The 14,884-nt window shown below is 44.9% G+C and overlaps 1 protein-coding gene across 2 annotated transcripts in view; it reads left to right on the top strand.

The window, feature by feature from the left end:
- The window catches only part of TXNRD1 (thioredoxin reductase 1), a 63,256-nt gene extending 51,537 nt beyond the window's left edge, over positions 1-11,719 (top strand). For both annotated transcript variants that reach the window (XM_010853410.1, XM_010853411.1), the window contains exons 13-15: positions 585-680; positions 4,640-4,774; positions 9,854-11,719. In XM_010853410.1, coding sequence (XP_010851712.1) covers positions 585-680; positions 4,640-4,774; positions 9,854-9,916 — 294 coding nt within the window. In that variant the 3' untranslated portion in view covers positions 9,917-11,719. The remainder of the gene's footprint in view (positions 1-584; positions 681-4,639; positions 4,775-9,853) is intronic.
- Positions 11,720-14,884: the final 3,165 nt, after the last annotated feature.

Here is a 14,884-nt window from a genome sequence, read left to right as displayed (position 1 = left end):
CTTTAGCATCATTCTTTCCAAAGAAATCCCAGGGCCGATCTCCTTCAGAATGGACTGGTTGGATCTCCTTGCAGTCCAAGGGACTCTCAAGAGTCTTCTCCAACACCACAGTTCAAAAGCATCAATTCTTCAGCACTCAGCCTTCTTCACAGTCCAACTCTCACATCCATACGTGACCACAGGAAAAACCATAGCCTTGACTAGACGAACCTTTGTTGGCAAAGTAATGTCTCTGCTTTTGAATATGCTATCTAGGTTGGTCATAACTTTCCTTCCAAGGAATAAGCGTCTTTTAATTTCATGGCTGCAGTCACCATCTGTAGTGATTTTGGAGCCCAGAAAAATAAAGTCTGACACTGTTTCCACTGTTTCCCCATCTATTTCCCATGAAGTGATGGGACCAGATGCCATGATCTTCGTTTTCTGAATGTTGAGCTTTAAGCCAACTTTTTCACTCTCCACTTTCACTTTCATCAAGAGGCTTTTTAGTTCCTCTTCCCTTTCTGCCATAAGGGTGGTGTCATCTGCATATCTGAGGTTACGTCTTGATACGATGGGTCTAAATTGTGCTTCTGTCTTCCTAGGTTTACCATAGTTACTTTTGGCCATTGGAATGGACGATTCCATCAAGGGATAACAACAAATGTTACGCAAAAGTAGTCTGCAATATCAAAGACAATGTAAGTGCTATTCATATTTACTCCTTTCTACTGATTTCATTTTATTTTTACTATGCAGCTCTGTTTTGACCACATGATACACATATTGCATTCTTTTCGTATTTCACCTGTGAGACTCCCCAGCTGTGTGGACGTTACTAGGGTGAGGCCCATGATGACACGGCCTGACTCCCCTCTGCTTGAATGTGTTGTGGGCAGGCAGTCAGAACCAATGAAGCCATTGACTATCTAAAAATAATGACAGAACAAGAAAGGAGTAACCCAAGTTCATATGCTAAGCAGCCAGCGCTAGTGAGAAAGCTGGAATGGGGGAACTCTTAATTGGGTTCTGATTTTAAGATTTCATTGCTTGCTGCTTTGTGTAACAACTAGTAACAAAGACCTAAGGATAAACCCCCTGACCTCACAGGCTTTGTTTCCATACCTACAAAGTGATGAAGTCATTGGTTTTCAGACTTTCTGACTACTGCCCCCGTTTTCTGTATCGTCACCCGGGACAAGTGTGTGTCTGTGCACATGCTTTGTACGTGTTCCATGTGTGTGATGAGAACTCAGGATTTACTCTCTTAACGACTTTCGTATCAAACTAGCAGCAGTGTTAGTTACATTTATCCTGCTATACATTACACCGCTGGGGCTTCCCAGGTGGCTCAGTGGTAAAGAATCTGTCTGCCATTGCAGATGTGAGTTTGATCCCTAGGTCAGGAAGATCCCCTGGAGAAAGAAATGGTAACCCACTCCAGTATTCTTGCCTGGGAAATCCCATGGATGGAGGAGCCTGGTGGGCTGTACAGTCCACGGAGTGGCAAGAGTTGGACACGACTGAGCACACGTGCACACACATTATACCCGGAGTGCTTATTTAGTCTTATAATTGGAATTTTGTACCTTTCGACTAGCTTGATCCATTTCTCCCTTCCCGCATCCCCTACCTCCGGTAACCAGAAATCTGATCTCTTTTTCAAAGTATTAATGACTCTCACAGCACTGTGTTAGTTCCTGGTATAGAACATAAAGGTTTGATTATTTGATATTTTATACATTTCAAATGATCACCACGAGAACTCTAGTCTGACTGTATTCCCCACACTGTACATGACTGTATGGTGACTTATTTATTTTGTAACTGGAAGTCTGTACCTCTTGGTCTCTCTTACCTTTGTGGGTTGAATCTTAACGAGAATTGGTATATTTTTAACTTAGTTGAGATCTTAGTTTTCAAAAAGTATCCCCAATAAAAATATAAACAACTAAAAGAATCCATATGTTAATAGCCTAATGAATTCATTTTTTTCATTTTGGGATTTGAGTATAATTAAGTGGTGTATTTGGAGAAGGCAATGGCACCCCACTCCAGTCAGTACTCTTGCCTGGAAAATCCCATGGACGGAGGAGCCTGGAAAGCTGCAGTCCATGGGGTCGCTGAGGGTCGGACATGACTGAACGACTTCACTTTCACTTTTCACTTTCATGCATTGGAGAAGGAAATGGCAACCCACTCCTGTGTTCTTGCCTAGAGAATCCCAGGGATGGGGGAGCCCGGTGGGCTGCTGTCTACGGGGTCGCACAGAGTCGGACAGGAAATGATGTATTGGTTCAGTAACTACTGCTTTACACAGTAGCACAGTTGCAGATTGCTTTTTTGCAGAGCGCAGGGTTCTAGGAAAACCTGGATTCACTACAAAAAAGGTCATCAATAGATGCATTTAATAAACAGACATACTAGGATTACCTCTAGCAAGCTATACAGAATTGACATAGAGAACAGTTTTATGTAGACTTTGTCTGTTTAGATGTAATTTTAATAAAGTTATTTGTATGAGAATGCATTAGATACCGTGCTGCTACAGACAAAAGAGAATGTCACGTGTTCCTGCTGGCAGTCTGGTGTCTAGTAGGAGATACTTTATTTGCATACAGCAGTCAGTGAAACCTCAAAAGTTTCCTTTATATCAAGCAAATCTATTTTAACTGTACCCAGTTCTTTTTTTTTTTTCTTTTACTGCTGTGTCATTTGTTCAAATGGCATTTTTTTATATAATATGAAAAATAACTTAAACTACCAGTGAAAACTCATTTTAATTAAAATAACTGAGGATGGTATTGTTGGATGGTATTGCTGTCAATTATTTTCATAAAAAAGACAGTATTACAAGAGATGAATACTTGTCATTGCTCTTTTGTCATAAGCCATCCTATATAAAAGCTTGCTTCTGGTTTTTGACCATCCCTGGGGCAGGCTATATTCATTTTGAGTTTGGTTACTTCACAGTGACTGAATGTGCTTGGTTTTAAATAGTACTTGCTTGCTAGGCTTTTATTCTTTTTGTATGCTATCCTTTTTATACACAGTGTATTTGAAATTTGCAGAAAGGAATAGGGCAAGTACCTACTGCAGACTCTGACTATTAACATGTTGGTGTATTTGCCCAGAGCTTCTCTTATGAGAGACATACATTTGTGTCATAGAGGCAGTTTATAACACATAGGTGCCCAGTCATGTCCTACTCTTTGTGACCCCATGGACTATAGCCCACCAGGCTCCTCTGTCCATGGAATTTTTCAGGCAAGAATATTGGAATGGGTTGCCATTTCCTCCTCCAGGGGAGCTTCCCCACTCAGGGATCAAACGCTGATCTCCTGCCTTGGCAGGCAGATTCTTTACCCATGAGCCACCGGGGAAGCTCACAGTTTATAATAGGCTATATTTACTTATTGAACATGTAAAATGTGTCTGCCATTACTTAATGGTCTACATGTACTAACTTATTTAAGCCTTGTATAATCCTGTGAAGTACTGTGCTATTGTTATCCCCATTTTATAGACAAGGAAGCTGAAGTGTGGAAGTTAATTGTGCTAGGAGCTGGAATTCAGTCCAAGGCAACTAGAATCCATGCTGTTAACTTCTAGCCCAGTAGTCTTTCACATTCCTTCTTGGTCCTCCACCCCCATTCCTTCCCTGCCCCAGAGACCGCACTCTCCTCACGTTGGGCTGTCTCACTGTTCATACTTTTGTATATTTGCTGCCTATTATGTCCTGTAAACATCATACATCGTGGTTTAAAGAAAGGTGGTATCCTCAGCTAAATAGAAGCCTGTACCTTTTCCTTTTTAATCTCACTTTTTGAGATCTATCCATATTATTGCATTTAAGTCTTGTGCTTTGTTTACCAATTGCACAATCCCTGATTGCCAAAATGAATAAAGGAAGAGTCTAACATGAAGTGGATTGCATACAGAAGGCCCTTCCTGACTGTTTTCAGGGAGCCATTGAACATCAGATAAGGCTCTGCGCCTCACTGCCTGAGCTGCCTCGTCTGTTACAAGAGGGTTGGATTGGGTGGGCCAGCCCAGAGCTCGGAAAGTCTGCACAGTAGAATGCAACAGGTTTCCCTGCTCTTGGCAGGGGTAGCCTGAGTTAGGATTTAGCATTTATCCAAAATTATTCCCACACAGGTATTTCAGAATTGCCAAATATTTTTCTCTTGCTTTCAAAAATGTTTTCACATTGGAAGGCTCTCAGATTCTTCTGTCTACTCCCAAAACTTCAGTTTAAATGGTTTTTTAATTTGAATGGCTGCTATTAAATGTTTCAGCTCCCACAGGTAGTTTACCTGGAGCTTTGAGACAACCGGATAGAGATGAGGGCACCACTGAACAGCCCTTTGAGAACACTTTCCAGAACATTTTGGTGCTTACGGGGTTGCACACATTTTTGCTTTTCCAAAGTGTTTTTCCTCATCACCAGTGGCTGGTTCTTTCTCTTCCTTCTTGCTTAATGTGACCACAGTTCTGTATTAGCCCGTGTTGCAGTACCTTCAACCTACACAGCTTTCAGCAGCAAGCATCAGTATTTCTGAATGGTTTTTTTTTTTTTTTTAGATTAGACTGGAAAAAATATTCCAGGCTGTTAAGGAGGGAAAATTCTACATAATTGTATCACTTTTTTGTATCTTAGGAACGTGTTGTGGGCTTCCACGTACTGGGTCCAAATGCTGGAGAAGTGACCCAGGGCTTCGCAGCGGCGCTCAAATGTGGGCTGACCAAAGACCAGCTGGACAGCACCATCGGAATCCACCCCGTTTGCGCAGAGGTGCGTCTCCACACTTTCTTTTTTATTATTATTTTTTCTCCACACTTTCAATTAAGGCTAGATGGTGCCTGTCCATGTGTGTCGGTCATGTCTGACTCTTTGTGACCCCCATGGGCTGTAGCCCACCAGGCTTCTCTGACAATGGGATCCTCCAGGCAAGAATACTGGAGTGGGTTACCATTTCCTACTCTAGGGGATCTTCCCGATCCAGGGATCGAACCCGAGCCTCTTGTGTCTCCTACATTGGCAGGTGGATTCTTTACCACTGCACCACCTGGAAAGCCCACTAGATAGTACTGTCGTGGCGGATATGCTTTAAATCGTTTATCATGTGTCATAAATTATTTTCATGGCAATCAGCTGATGATGACATTCAAAAAGAGCATCAATCCTTGTTATCCCTGAGCTACCTGGAGGCTAATGATGTTGTCTCCCTCGTTAGCTTTCGGTGTCAAAGGATGAGAAAGTGAAGCTTGTGAAAGAAAGAGCAAGCCAATGACAGGAGAACTGATTTCCCAGTGGGGCCTCTGGGTGTCGTGTTTCTCCACACCTGTCAGTGCTCATCCGCGAGCCACTTACTTACCGTGCTACCACTAGGTAGGGCTTGTAGACCAGGCATGCGTCTACGCTGGAGAGCCCGGAGGCCGGGGGAGTTACGTGTCGAGAGGCTCAGGAACGGAGCTGAGCAGCGCAGCCTGGAAGGGTGTTCTCGTTTCCTTTGGCTCTGTCTTTTCCCTGAGTGTCTTCCTCTGTACTGTGCCCCTGTTTAGTGACCAGGTCATTATTCACAGAAACCTTTGTATATGTTGTTTGGTTGTGGGTTTTATTTGTTGTTGTTTTGTTTTTGAAAACTTGTTTTTGTGAAGTAAAACTGAATTTCAAAAATGATACATAAAAATTGAAAAGAGAATAGATTTTTAAAAGCTCTTGAAGATTGTGCAGTGTATCTTTTATTCAGTGTCATGACTAAGACTGTCTAGGGAAGGAGAGGAGCCAGTTAGTGTCATTCTTTTTCAAAAATAGTATGTTAGTTTCTTGGGGCTGACATAACACACTACTGCAACTTAGGCGTTGAGAAACAACAGGAATGTCTGCTCTAAGAATGCTGGAGGCCAGAGTCAGAAAGCAGGGCCATGCTCCGTCCAGGGCCTCTGGAGACGAGGCCTTCCTTGCCTTTACAGCCTCTCCCTCTGGCTTCATGTGGCCTCACCTGCTGCGTGTCTGGGTCCACATTTCCCTCCTACTGTAAGGTCATAGATTAGGGCCCCACTGATCCAGCATGGTTTTGTTTTCACTCGGTTACATCTGCAAAGACCCTGTTTCCAACCAGAGTCACAATGTTCACGGGCACTGGGCCTAGGACTTGAGCTTCTCTTTCTGGAGGACTTCATTCAACCCACGACGGCGGGTATGGTTAAAAGTCTAGGATACTTTAAAACAACAGTCATCTTCAACCGGGATAAAGACATCCCTTCCCAACTTGGTTATGCGAGTGTCTAGTTTTTTAATCTGAATTTGATTCTCAACAGACTGGTTAAAAGGCTGACATGAGCGTGGCTCCTGCTGCCTCCCTTGGTTGTGTCATGTCGTGTTGTGACATGACCCAGTGGCAGCACACGGCACTGTCTGCGGGCTTTCTGCCAGCTGGGCAGAGAGGTGCAGTGGAGAAGACAGGCGTCCCCGTGAAGTCCAGGCCCGCAGAGAGGTCAGCCAGAGGCCTGTCCCCGCGGTGCACCTGGCATGCTGGAAACCCTCCTGAAGCATTTGCCGCTGTGCATCTCCATTTGTTGTTTCTTTTATAGCTTTGAAGCTCAGAGGTGAACATTCACTCTGTTCATAGGGCTTTTCTCTTTGTCTTGTTTCCACGGTGGCAACTGATTAATGAGATTAAAAAACTGGCTGTCGTTGTCCCCCTCTGAGTGCATTTGTTGTGCAGCTGTGTGCCTAGCTCCGTGCTGGGTGCTGGGGAGCAGCAGGGGTTTGAGTCAGAGCAGCGAGGCGGGTGAGGGAAGGGCCGGGCACACATCTGGGTGGTGGGTCCCAGGCTCAGGACAAGTGCACAGTGGCGTTTGGGGCAGGAGGGTTGGGGGGCAGTTCTCACACAAGAGGAGAAGAATGCATTTGTGTCAGCCAGTCCAAGGGAGCACCAAGTACGAGAACCCTGTGTGGCAGAGATCGTGGTTTATTCCAGGACCTGAAGGCCCTCAGGACTGCGGTGAGAGAGGGACTCTCAAGGCCTGAGGAGTCAGTGACGCATGAGCATTATTCAGTTTGAGGCTGGTGTGTTGGTTATTTATCCTGGACCTCTGAGCAGTAATAATTGAAGAGGAAACTGATCACATGTGATTTTGAGTAGCAATTTCAACTAATTAAGTTTATCTATAGAGAAAAAATAATGGCTTAAGAAGAAGGAGCATCAGAGACAAGACCTGTGAAATATCTTAAATGAACTTTAGTGCCAAACATCAAAAGTTTTGTTTCATTAATAGTCAACATAATCACAGTCTGCAGTGAGTGGGGTGGGGGGATCTTGTGAGGCTCGGAGGGCTTGGCTGGGTAAGAGACGTACGTGCCTCCCATAGTGTTGATTTACCCTTTTGTGAGCGTGTTCTTTGTCCTGGGATCAAGAAGCTGCCTCTGCCATTTTTTTCAAGTATATTTTTAGGACAATTCTAAATCAGGTCTGTGCGTATAAGATCCGTGTAGGAATTGACCCTGTTTGTTTTTTTTCCGTATAGACTAACCAGCAATGGCGGTTTGGCTTCCCCGTGTCTTTAACATGTTTCCAGTAAAAGAGAAGTAGATGAGAGCTCTTTCTTTCCCCCTTCATTTCTTTCCATTTTTGATGGGTTTAGTTTTTTATCCACACATCCTACAAGTTCTATTTCTAAATTAATTCCTGAGAAATAAAACATAAACTTGCAAATTCACAAGCATGAAATTGGCTTTAATGTATTCCCTTGCTCATTATTTTTCTTCCTTTAAAAAATTGGAAAGAGAGCATGTTTGATGGTATTTTAAATTGCCTGTAATACCAGCTTCCGAACACAGCTATTTTCATTAATGCATATTATCTTGCTGTTCTCACCCATAGTCACACATTTTTTTTTAAACAAGGAGTTATATTGCTCTTCAAAGAAGAGTTGTACTAGTTTATAGTGTCATCAGCTTTGAATTTGAGTGCTTGTGAAAATGTTGCAAAATTCAGTGTAACTTTTTCTGTAATAAATTTAAAAGAAAGGACTATTTCAAGCCTTTTCACATATCTTTGTTAATAAGGATGAACTTCTTATAATTATTATTTTGGGGAATGTGAATTGTTCTCACATTTTCTTCTGGGTTCATACTTTAAATGTTTTACTAGCCATTATTACTTGGGTCTGACTTTTTTTGCAGTGCTGCTGGTAAATTGGCATAGAGGGGAAAAAAAGGCTTTGTCACTGCTTTAAGGCTAAATAGACAAGGATTTTTCTCAGTATTGTTCCTCCTTTACACAGAAGTGTTTTCCCCTCTTATTCACGAGTGTTTTTGATGCCAATTCCTATTGCTTTGACCTGTAGAAGTCAAAACAGCCGCAATTTCTTGTGCTTTCCTCTTTGTATTAAAAATCAGGAAACTAGATATTTCTTGAGAATCAAAGATGCAGCTGACCAAAGAGGGTGCTGGCAATAAGTCTTGCTTCCACTGGGGACTCTTCCCAAATCAGCCATGGCTTCTTGTCTCAGTGAGACACTCGCTGGCTCGCTGAAGTGAAGTGAAAGTCGCTCAGTCGTGTCCAACTCTTTGTGACTCTGTGGACTATACGGTCCATGGAATTCTCCAGGCCAGAATACTGGAGTGGGTAGCCTTTCCCTTCTCCAGGGGATCTTCCCAACCCAGGGATCGAACCCAGGTCTCCCACATTGCTAAACACAAAATTACTTTATGTTTTCATGCCTGAGCAGCATGGATAGTCAGTTTGGGTGTGGTTTTGTTTTTGCCTGTATGCCTTGTGGGGCTTTGAGATCATCACGGATCAGCTGCAGCCCAGCTCCCATGCTCTCGTCACTCCAGGACCCAGCTGACGGGGCAGCTTCTTCTGGGGCCACTGTGGCTTAATGGCAGAGAGACAGGAGGTGCAGGAAAAGCACCTTGGTGCTCAGGGCTTGTGTTCCCAAGTGATGCTTTCCACTTCCCCACCTTGGCCAGAGCAAGCCCCTGTCCCCGACATCCCTGTCCAGTAGGGCAGGAATGTATAACATATGTCCATACAGGGTCATCACAGGGAGGTGAAGGCACCATTTGTTTTGGAAACAGAAATATCACAGTAGGGTTAACACGAAGAAGGATCAGATTTGACAGAAAAGAAGCAAGATACCTAAGACTTACTAATTTATGACATATCAACAGTAGTGGAAATAGAGGAATTAAGAATCAATTTCAAGCGCATGGCCTGAGCAGCCAAGTAGTGGTGATGCCGATCACCGGGAGGAGCTGGGTTAAGGGAAGACAGAGGGTCAGTGCTGGACAGAGTTAAGTCTGAAGAGGTGTGGGTCCGGTCTTACTGTCATGGAGCTCAGGAGAGACGGTGGCTGGAGAGGCCCAGCCTCAACGGATCTCTCCAGCCAACTCAGTCTGCCTGAAAGGGAGTAGTCGACTGAAGGAGATCATGATTAAGAGTGTCTAAAGGGAGAGAGCTGAGGATCAGCTCAGGAAGGGGGACACACACGGGGTTCTAACCACATTATGAAGCTGTCTGAGCTGGGTGGGCACAAGGGTATTTGAAACAGTACACTTTATTCCTTTCTGTGTATCCAGAATATTTCATGGCGTGTTTCTTTTAGAGAATTAATAAGCAACCAGAGAGATTGTTTTAATCACTTCATAAATCACATGCTAATAATAAGTGCTTTATTAGGTAGAGCCTACATTTTCTCTGCTTTACCTTGGTGAAATGCTTACCTTGGTCGTATTACCCCTCTGTTGTGTACATTTTAAGTACTCGGCCAAGTCATCCTTTGTACATATGGTGTTATCTCAACTCCTCTGCTAACTTCCACCCCAGTGTCTGAAACTCTCATGTTGTCTCCGCCCCTGCAGGTGTTCACGACTCTGTCGGTGACCAAGCGCTCCGGGGGAAACATCCTCCAGACCGGTTGCTGAGGTTAAGCCCCAATGTAGATGCTGCTGCCTAGACTCCAAACCACTGATGTGTTTCTTGCCCAAGTCCAAGGCGAAGTGCTGCGAAAGGCTCTCGGGTTTGGCACCTGCGTGTCCCGTGCTTACACTCCTCGAGGCCCCCTTGGATCTCACGGGTGGGAGGTGATTCGTGGAAGGCAGGCAGCATTGCATTGGGGTTACCGTGATGGACTGAAAACTGGCTCTTGGCAGAGCATCAGAGCGATGCGTCCATGAAGTCACCAGCCCCAAGCCCCTCGTGGTGGGTGGTGATGGAACCGTCAAAGCAGTTTTCTCTTGGCCTTTCCTTTGTGGGTTTTCTTACGCTCAAGCTTTCTAATGTTGATTCTTTTTTCACTTTTTCTTCTCGGTGTTAGTGATACTAGAGATGATAGCAAACAATTTTGGTCCAAAAGCAAGTCATGGCTACCATGTGCACATACAAGCGACTCATCACCGGGAAAGCATGGGGAAGCTCCCAGGCTCGTCCCGGGAGAGACCGCCTTGTGGCCCACGTCTCCTCCCAAAACAAGGGAAGCACGGTTGGCCAGTTTGCTCACATGCCACACCACTGGTGATTGTTTCTAGTTCTGTTTAGAAGAGGCAGTGGCTACCCGGCCAGCCTATCTGAAGGAGTCTCCACCGCAGAGGACTCGGTAGTGCCGTGTGGTTTCCACATTCTTCATCATGGAGGCAGATGTACATCTGAAATGGGGAAAAACAAAAGATGTCTTTATTTAGCCTGTTGTGTGTTGGTCTAAGTGAGCTGAGATCTGTTGCAATGGAAAACATTTAGCGCTTGTTTAAAACTGTTTTGGGGAGTAGCTTTGGCTTTAAGCTGAAATCACAAGATACCACAGCTTTATTTTTCATGTGTGCTAGGTATCTATCCCTTCGAGAACTACATTCATAGGAAAAAAGCCTCTCTACACTTGAAAATTTAACTTTTGTGGTAATTGCTTTGCTTTTAAAAGGAAGCTGTTAATATCATAATTTATTATTTTTGAACACAGGTGGATGTGAAGGATTTTCATTTAAAAACCAAGTGGGTTTGACTTTTTCTTTTGACCGTACTTGGTGGAATTTGGGCAGAAGTGTTCATGCTCTGCCAGCATTCCAACTCGGATTATCACAAAAAGGTATTAACCCTGCAGTTAGAGATTTCTGGCTACAGCTACTGACCGTGCGTTATATCTAGGCCGTGTCCCCTCTGCAGAAGTAGAATGTTAAATATGCTGTGGCCGGCAGGCCTCCCACCAGCAGTTCTTGCAGCCCCCCAGCCCTCTTTTGGGGTCTTCCCTCTGTGTGTCTTTCTCAGCCACAACACTGAGCGGTTGATTCAAAGTCCGTTTCTCGATCACCTCAGGGAACTCGGTGTCTGCCCAGCATTCGGTCAGCAGGGCCCCTGACCTCCCATGGCCCTGCCTCACCCCACCCCATCTGGTTGTGTGGAGAGAAGGGAAAAAGGAAAAAGAGAGGGGAATTGAGGCAGCTGACTGTGTTCGGTTTTATTTATTATTTTTTTAAGTTTTTTATTTTCCCCTCCAAGTCTGCCAATTTCTGAAACTAGAGCACAGGCAATACAGGGTGATCAAGCCTAATCATGTTGTGATTCTGTCTTCTTCGTGGAATGGAATATTCTGCCCCCACAAGAAGAATCCCACCTTATAGACTTGTCTCTGTAATCGCCTGGTGTATTGAAACTCATTAAATTCCATGTATTTTTGTTATAAATATTCTGGAAGAAAAAAAAAAGCAATGTGAAACATTAAAAGGTATTAATATCCACCGTGTTGTGCCTTCTTACTGAATGGTAGTCCCGGGATCGTTTGCCTGAGAACTGAATGGACTTTAGGACTCACGTTGGTGATGCTGAGAATTCGGTGCTCAGTTTCATTGATGCTGCACTGTCGGGCCTGGTCGATGTGCTGAGGTTCATATTTTAGTCTTGTTGACCCCTTGCAGATGGTAGGTAGCGTGTGAGACTTCTCAGCCTCCATATTTGGGGCTTCCCCAGTGGCTCAGTGGTAAAGAATCTACCTGCAGTGTGGAAGACCCAGATTCGATCCCTGGATCAGGAATATCCCCTGGAAAAGGGCATGGCAACCTACTCCAGTATTGTTGCCTGGAGAATCCCATGGTCAGAGGAGGCTGCTGCTGCTGCTGCTAAGTCAGTTCAGTCGTGTCCGACTCTGTGCGACCCCATAGACGGCGGCCCACCAGGCTCCCCTGTCCCTGGGATTCTCCAGGCAAGAACACTAGAGTGAGTTGCCATTTCCTCCTCCAATGCATGAAAGTGAAAAGTGAAAGTGAAGTCACTCAGTCGTGTCCGACTCTTTGCGACCCCATGGACTGCAGCCTACCAGGCTCCTCCATCCATGGGATTTTCCAGGCAAGAGTACTGGAGTGGGTGCCATTGCCTTCTCCGCACTGTGGTTTAGAACACCTTAAAAGGTCCAAGAAACAACATCCAGGGTGTGGTTTTCAGTGGGTCACAAAGGGACATGGCTGAAGCAACTTGGCACTTAGCACGCACGTATTTGTACCAGCCAATTCTTTATAATGAATCTATTACCTGTATCTATCTGCCTACTCATCCTCTACTGGTCCACTTTATCTAGAGAACTTGGACCAAAACAAACATCTCACCTCTGAAGGTGTGTGTGGTCAGGTAGGGTGGGTGAATGTACATCTCCTCCACAGATACTAGGTACCAGGTACTGTTCTCAGCAGGAGAGTTCAGCAGTCAACAAGAAACATCAGTAATCCTTGTCAAAAATTATATAGAAGGAAACAAGCAAAAATAACTAAATAGATCAACTGTATTGAATGTCAGATAGTGTTAAGTATCCTGGAGAAAAACCTAAACAGGGAAGGGGAGAGGTCTGTAGGGCGTGGGGAGTGGATTTTAATGAAAGTGGTGGAGGTAGACCCCATGGAGAAGGTGACCTTTGAAGACAGGTGAAAGCAATCCTGGGGGAAAGCATTCCAGGCAGAGGTCACCAAATGTAAAGGCCCTGAGGCAGAGAAGGACTGGGTGGGGGCAATGTCAAAGTGTAGCTTGGTGGGTGAAGCCGAGAAAGAATGAGTGAAGGTCAGAGATAACAAGAAGGGGCAAATCAGGTAGGATCCAGAGTGTGAGCCAGTGGAGGGCTCTGAGCAGAGGAGGGTGTGACCGCTCTCCCAGGTGGCCAGGAGCACTGGCGGGGGGCTGGGCTGAGGGCGGCCGAGGCTTTGCACCAGGTGGAGGGCGCTGCAGTGGTCGCGGGGAGAGGGATGGTGTTTCAGCTGAAGGTGGGAGTAGAACCAACAGGACATGGTGTTGGGTTGAATGTTGCGGAGCAGGGGTGGGGGGGCTGGAGAAAATGATGATTCCCCTGTCTGGAGCTTCAACACTGGAAGGATTGAGGCTAGAGGTGCCATTTCACTGAGATGGGAAAACTGGAGGAGGGGCAGGTTGGAGGGGGATATCAGAAGCTCGAGTTGAGGGTGGTGGGTCTCAGGTGCAGGAGGCAGAGGTGGTGCTGGATTGGAGTCAGTGTCTACACAGCAGGTGTAACGGCAGCCATGAGATGAGTTGGTGGTGGTGAAGGAGGGAAGGGTGTAAGGGCAGGTTTGGGCCCTGTACAACTCGGAACTAGACTCAACACCCTCGGTTCCTCACTTTTATCCACTAAGTACTAAGAAAAAAAGACCTAGTGTTTACAAAGACATTTGAGACCTTTTACAAAATGCTTTAAAATATGAAGGGGAAAAAAATGCAGCAAAATTATAATGGACAAATCTTGAAATGCCTCCTATAATATTTTAGCCAATGAAATACCATTGGATCCATTGCCCCTATATTTGTTTTTTGTTGTTTTGGGTTTGGTTTAATTTTGTTTTTTTCGCTGCACTGGGTTGTTATTGCGGTGCAAGAGCTCCAGAGCGTGCAGGCTCAGGAGTTGTGGCCGTGGGCTTAGCTGCTCCCTGGTGTATGGGATCTTAGTTCCCTGACCAGGGATTGAACCCGCATCCCCTGCATTGGAAAGTGGATTCTTAACCACTGGACCACCAGAGAAGCCCCCACTGCTTGTGTATTTGTAAATGTTAGATTGAACACAGGAAGGGCTGCCTTCATTATATTTGGAATGATGTGGGAGTAACTCAAGCCAGCACAAGGGCGTGGGGATAACAAAGGCCTTAAATTGGCCCTGAGAAGAGCTATAAAGAGATGAAACATTATTAATGAGAACTGCGGTCAGGAAGTAGAACTGTACCTTCAGGTCACTTGATGTGCAGTGACTTGTTCTGTTAATCTTTGTAAGAACCCTCAGAACTGTGGTACCCGTTTTTCAGGTGAGCAAAGTAAGGCTGGGACTCACTTGGCTTTTACGCCAGCTCACATGGCTTGTAAAGCGCAGAAAGGGAAGGTGTGCCGCCTAGTGTCTACCTCTGAGAAGAGCAGGCTGCTGCTTTGCAGCCCTGTTACTTTGCTTTAAACACAAACTACTCTCCTGAAGAAACAAAGCCACAGAACTAAAAAGTTGCAGAAAATCAAAAGAAAAAGAAAAATACCTTAGCAGATAATGCCAGAGAAACTCAATTACTGTATGTATAACTATAAAACAGCATCAAAACTAGGCATAAAACAGAGTAAAGACCTAAATATATATCGTACAACCATAGAGTTTATGTGGTAAATACTGAAAATATCTCTGTAATGTAGAGGTGGAGAAAAACTTCATATACCATGGCCTCAAGGTACAAACCACAGGGAATGTCCTGGTGGTCCGGTGGTTAAGACTCCATCTCTTACTGATATGGGCCTGGGTTCAATCCCTGGTTGGGGAATTAAGATCCCACAAGCTGCATATTGTGCCCCCCCTTCCCACAAAAAAAATCCACAAAGCATAAGGCAAAATGACTGCATCAAAAGGTCTGACCACAAAGACCACCCTGGGCAAGTTATTA

This window comes from Bison bison, unplaced genomic scaffold (genome assembly GCF_000754665.1).
Source record: "Bison bison bison isolate TAMUID 2011002044 unplaced genomic scaffold, Bison_UMD1.0 scf7180017864327, whole genome shotgun sequence".
Classification (NCBI taxonomy): Eukaryota; Metazoa; Chordata; class Mammalia; order Artiodactyla; family Bovidae; genus Bison; species Bison bison.
Note: the sequence above shows the minus strand (reverse complement) of the source record. Positions and strands in the feature narration are given on the sequence as shown.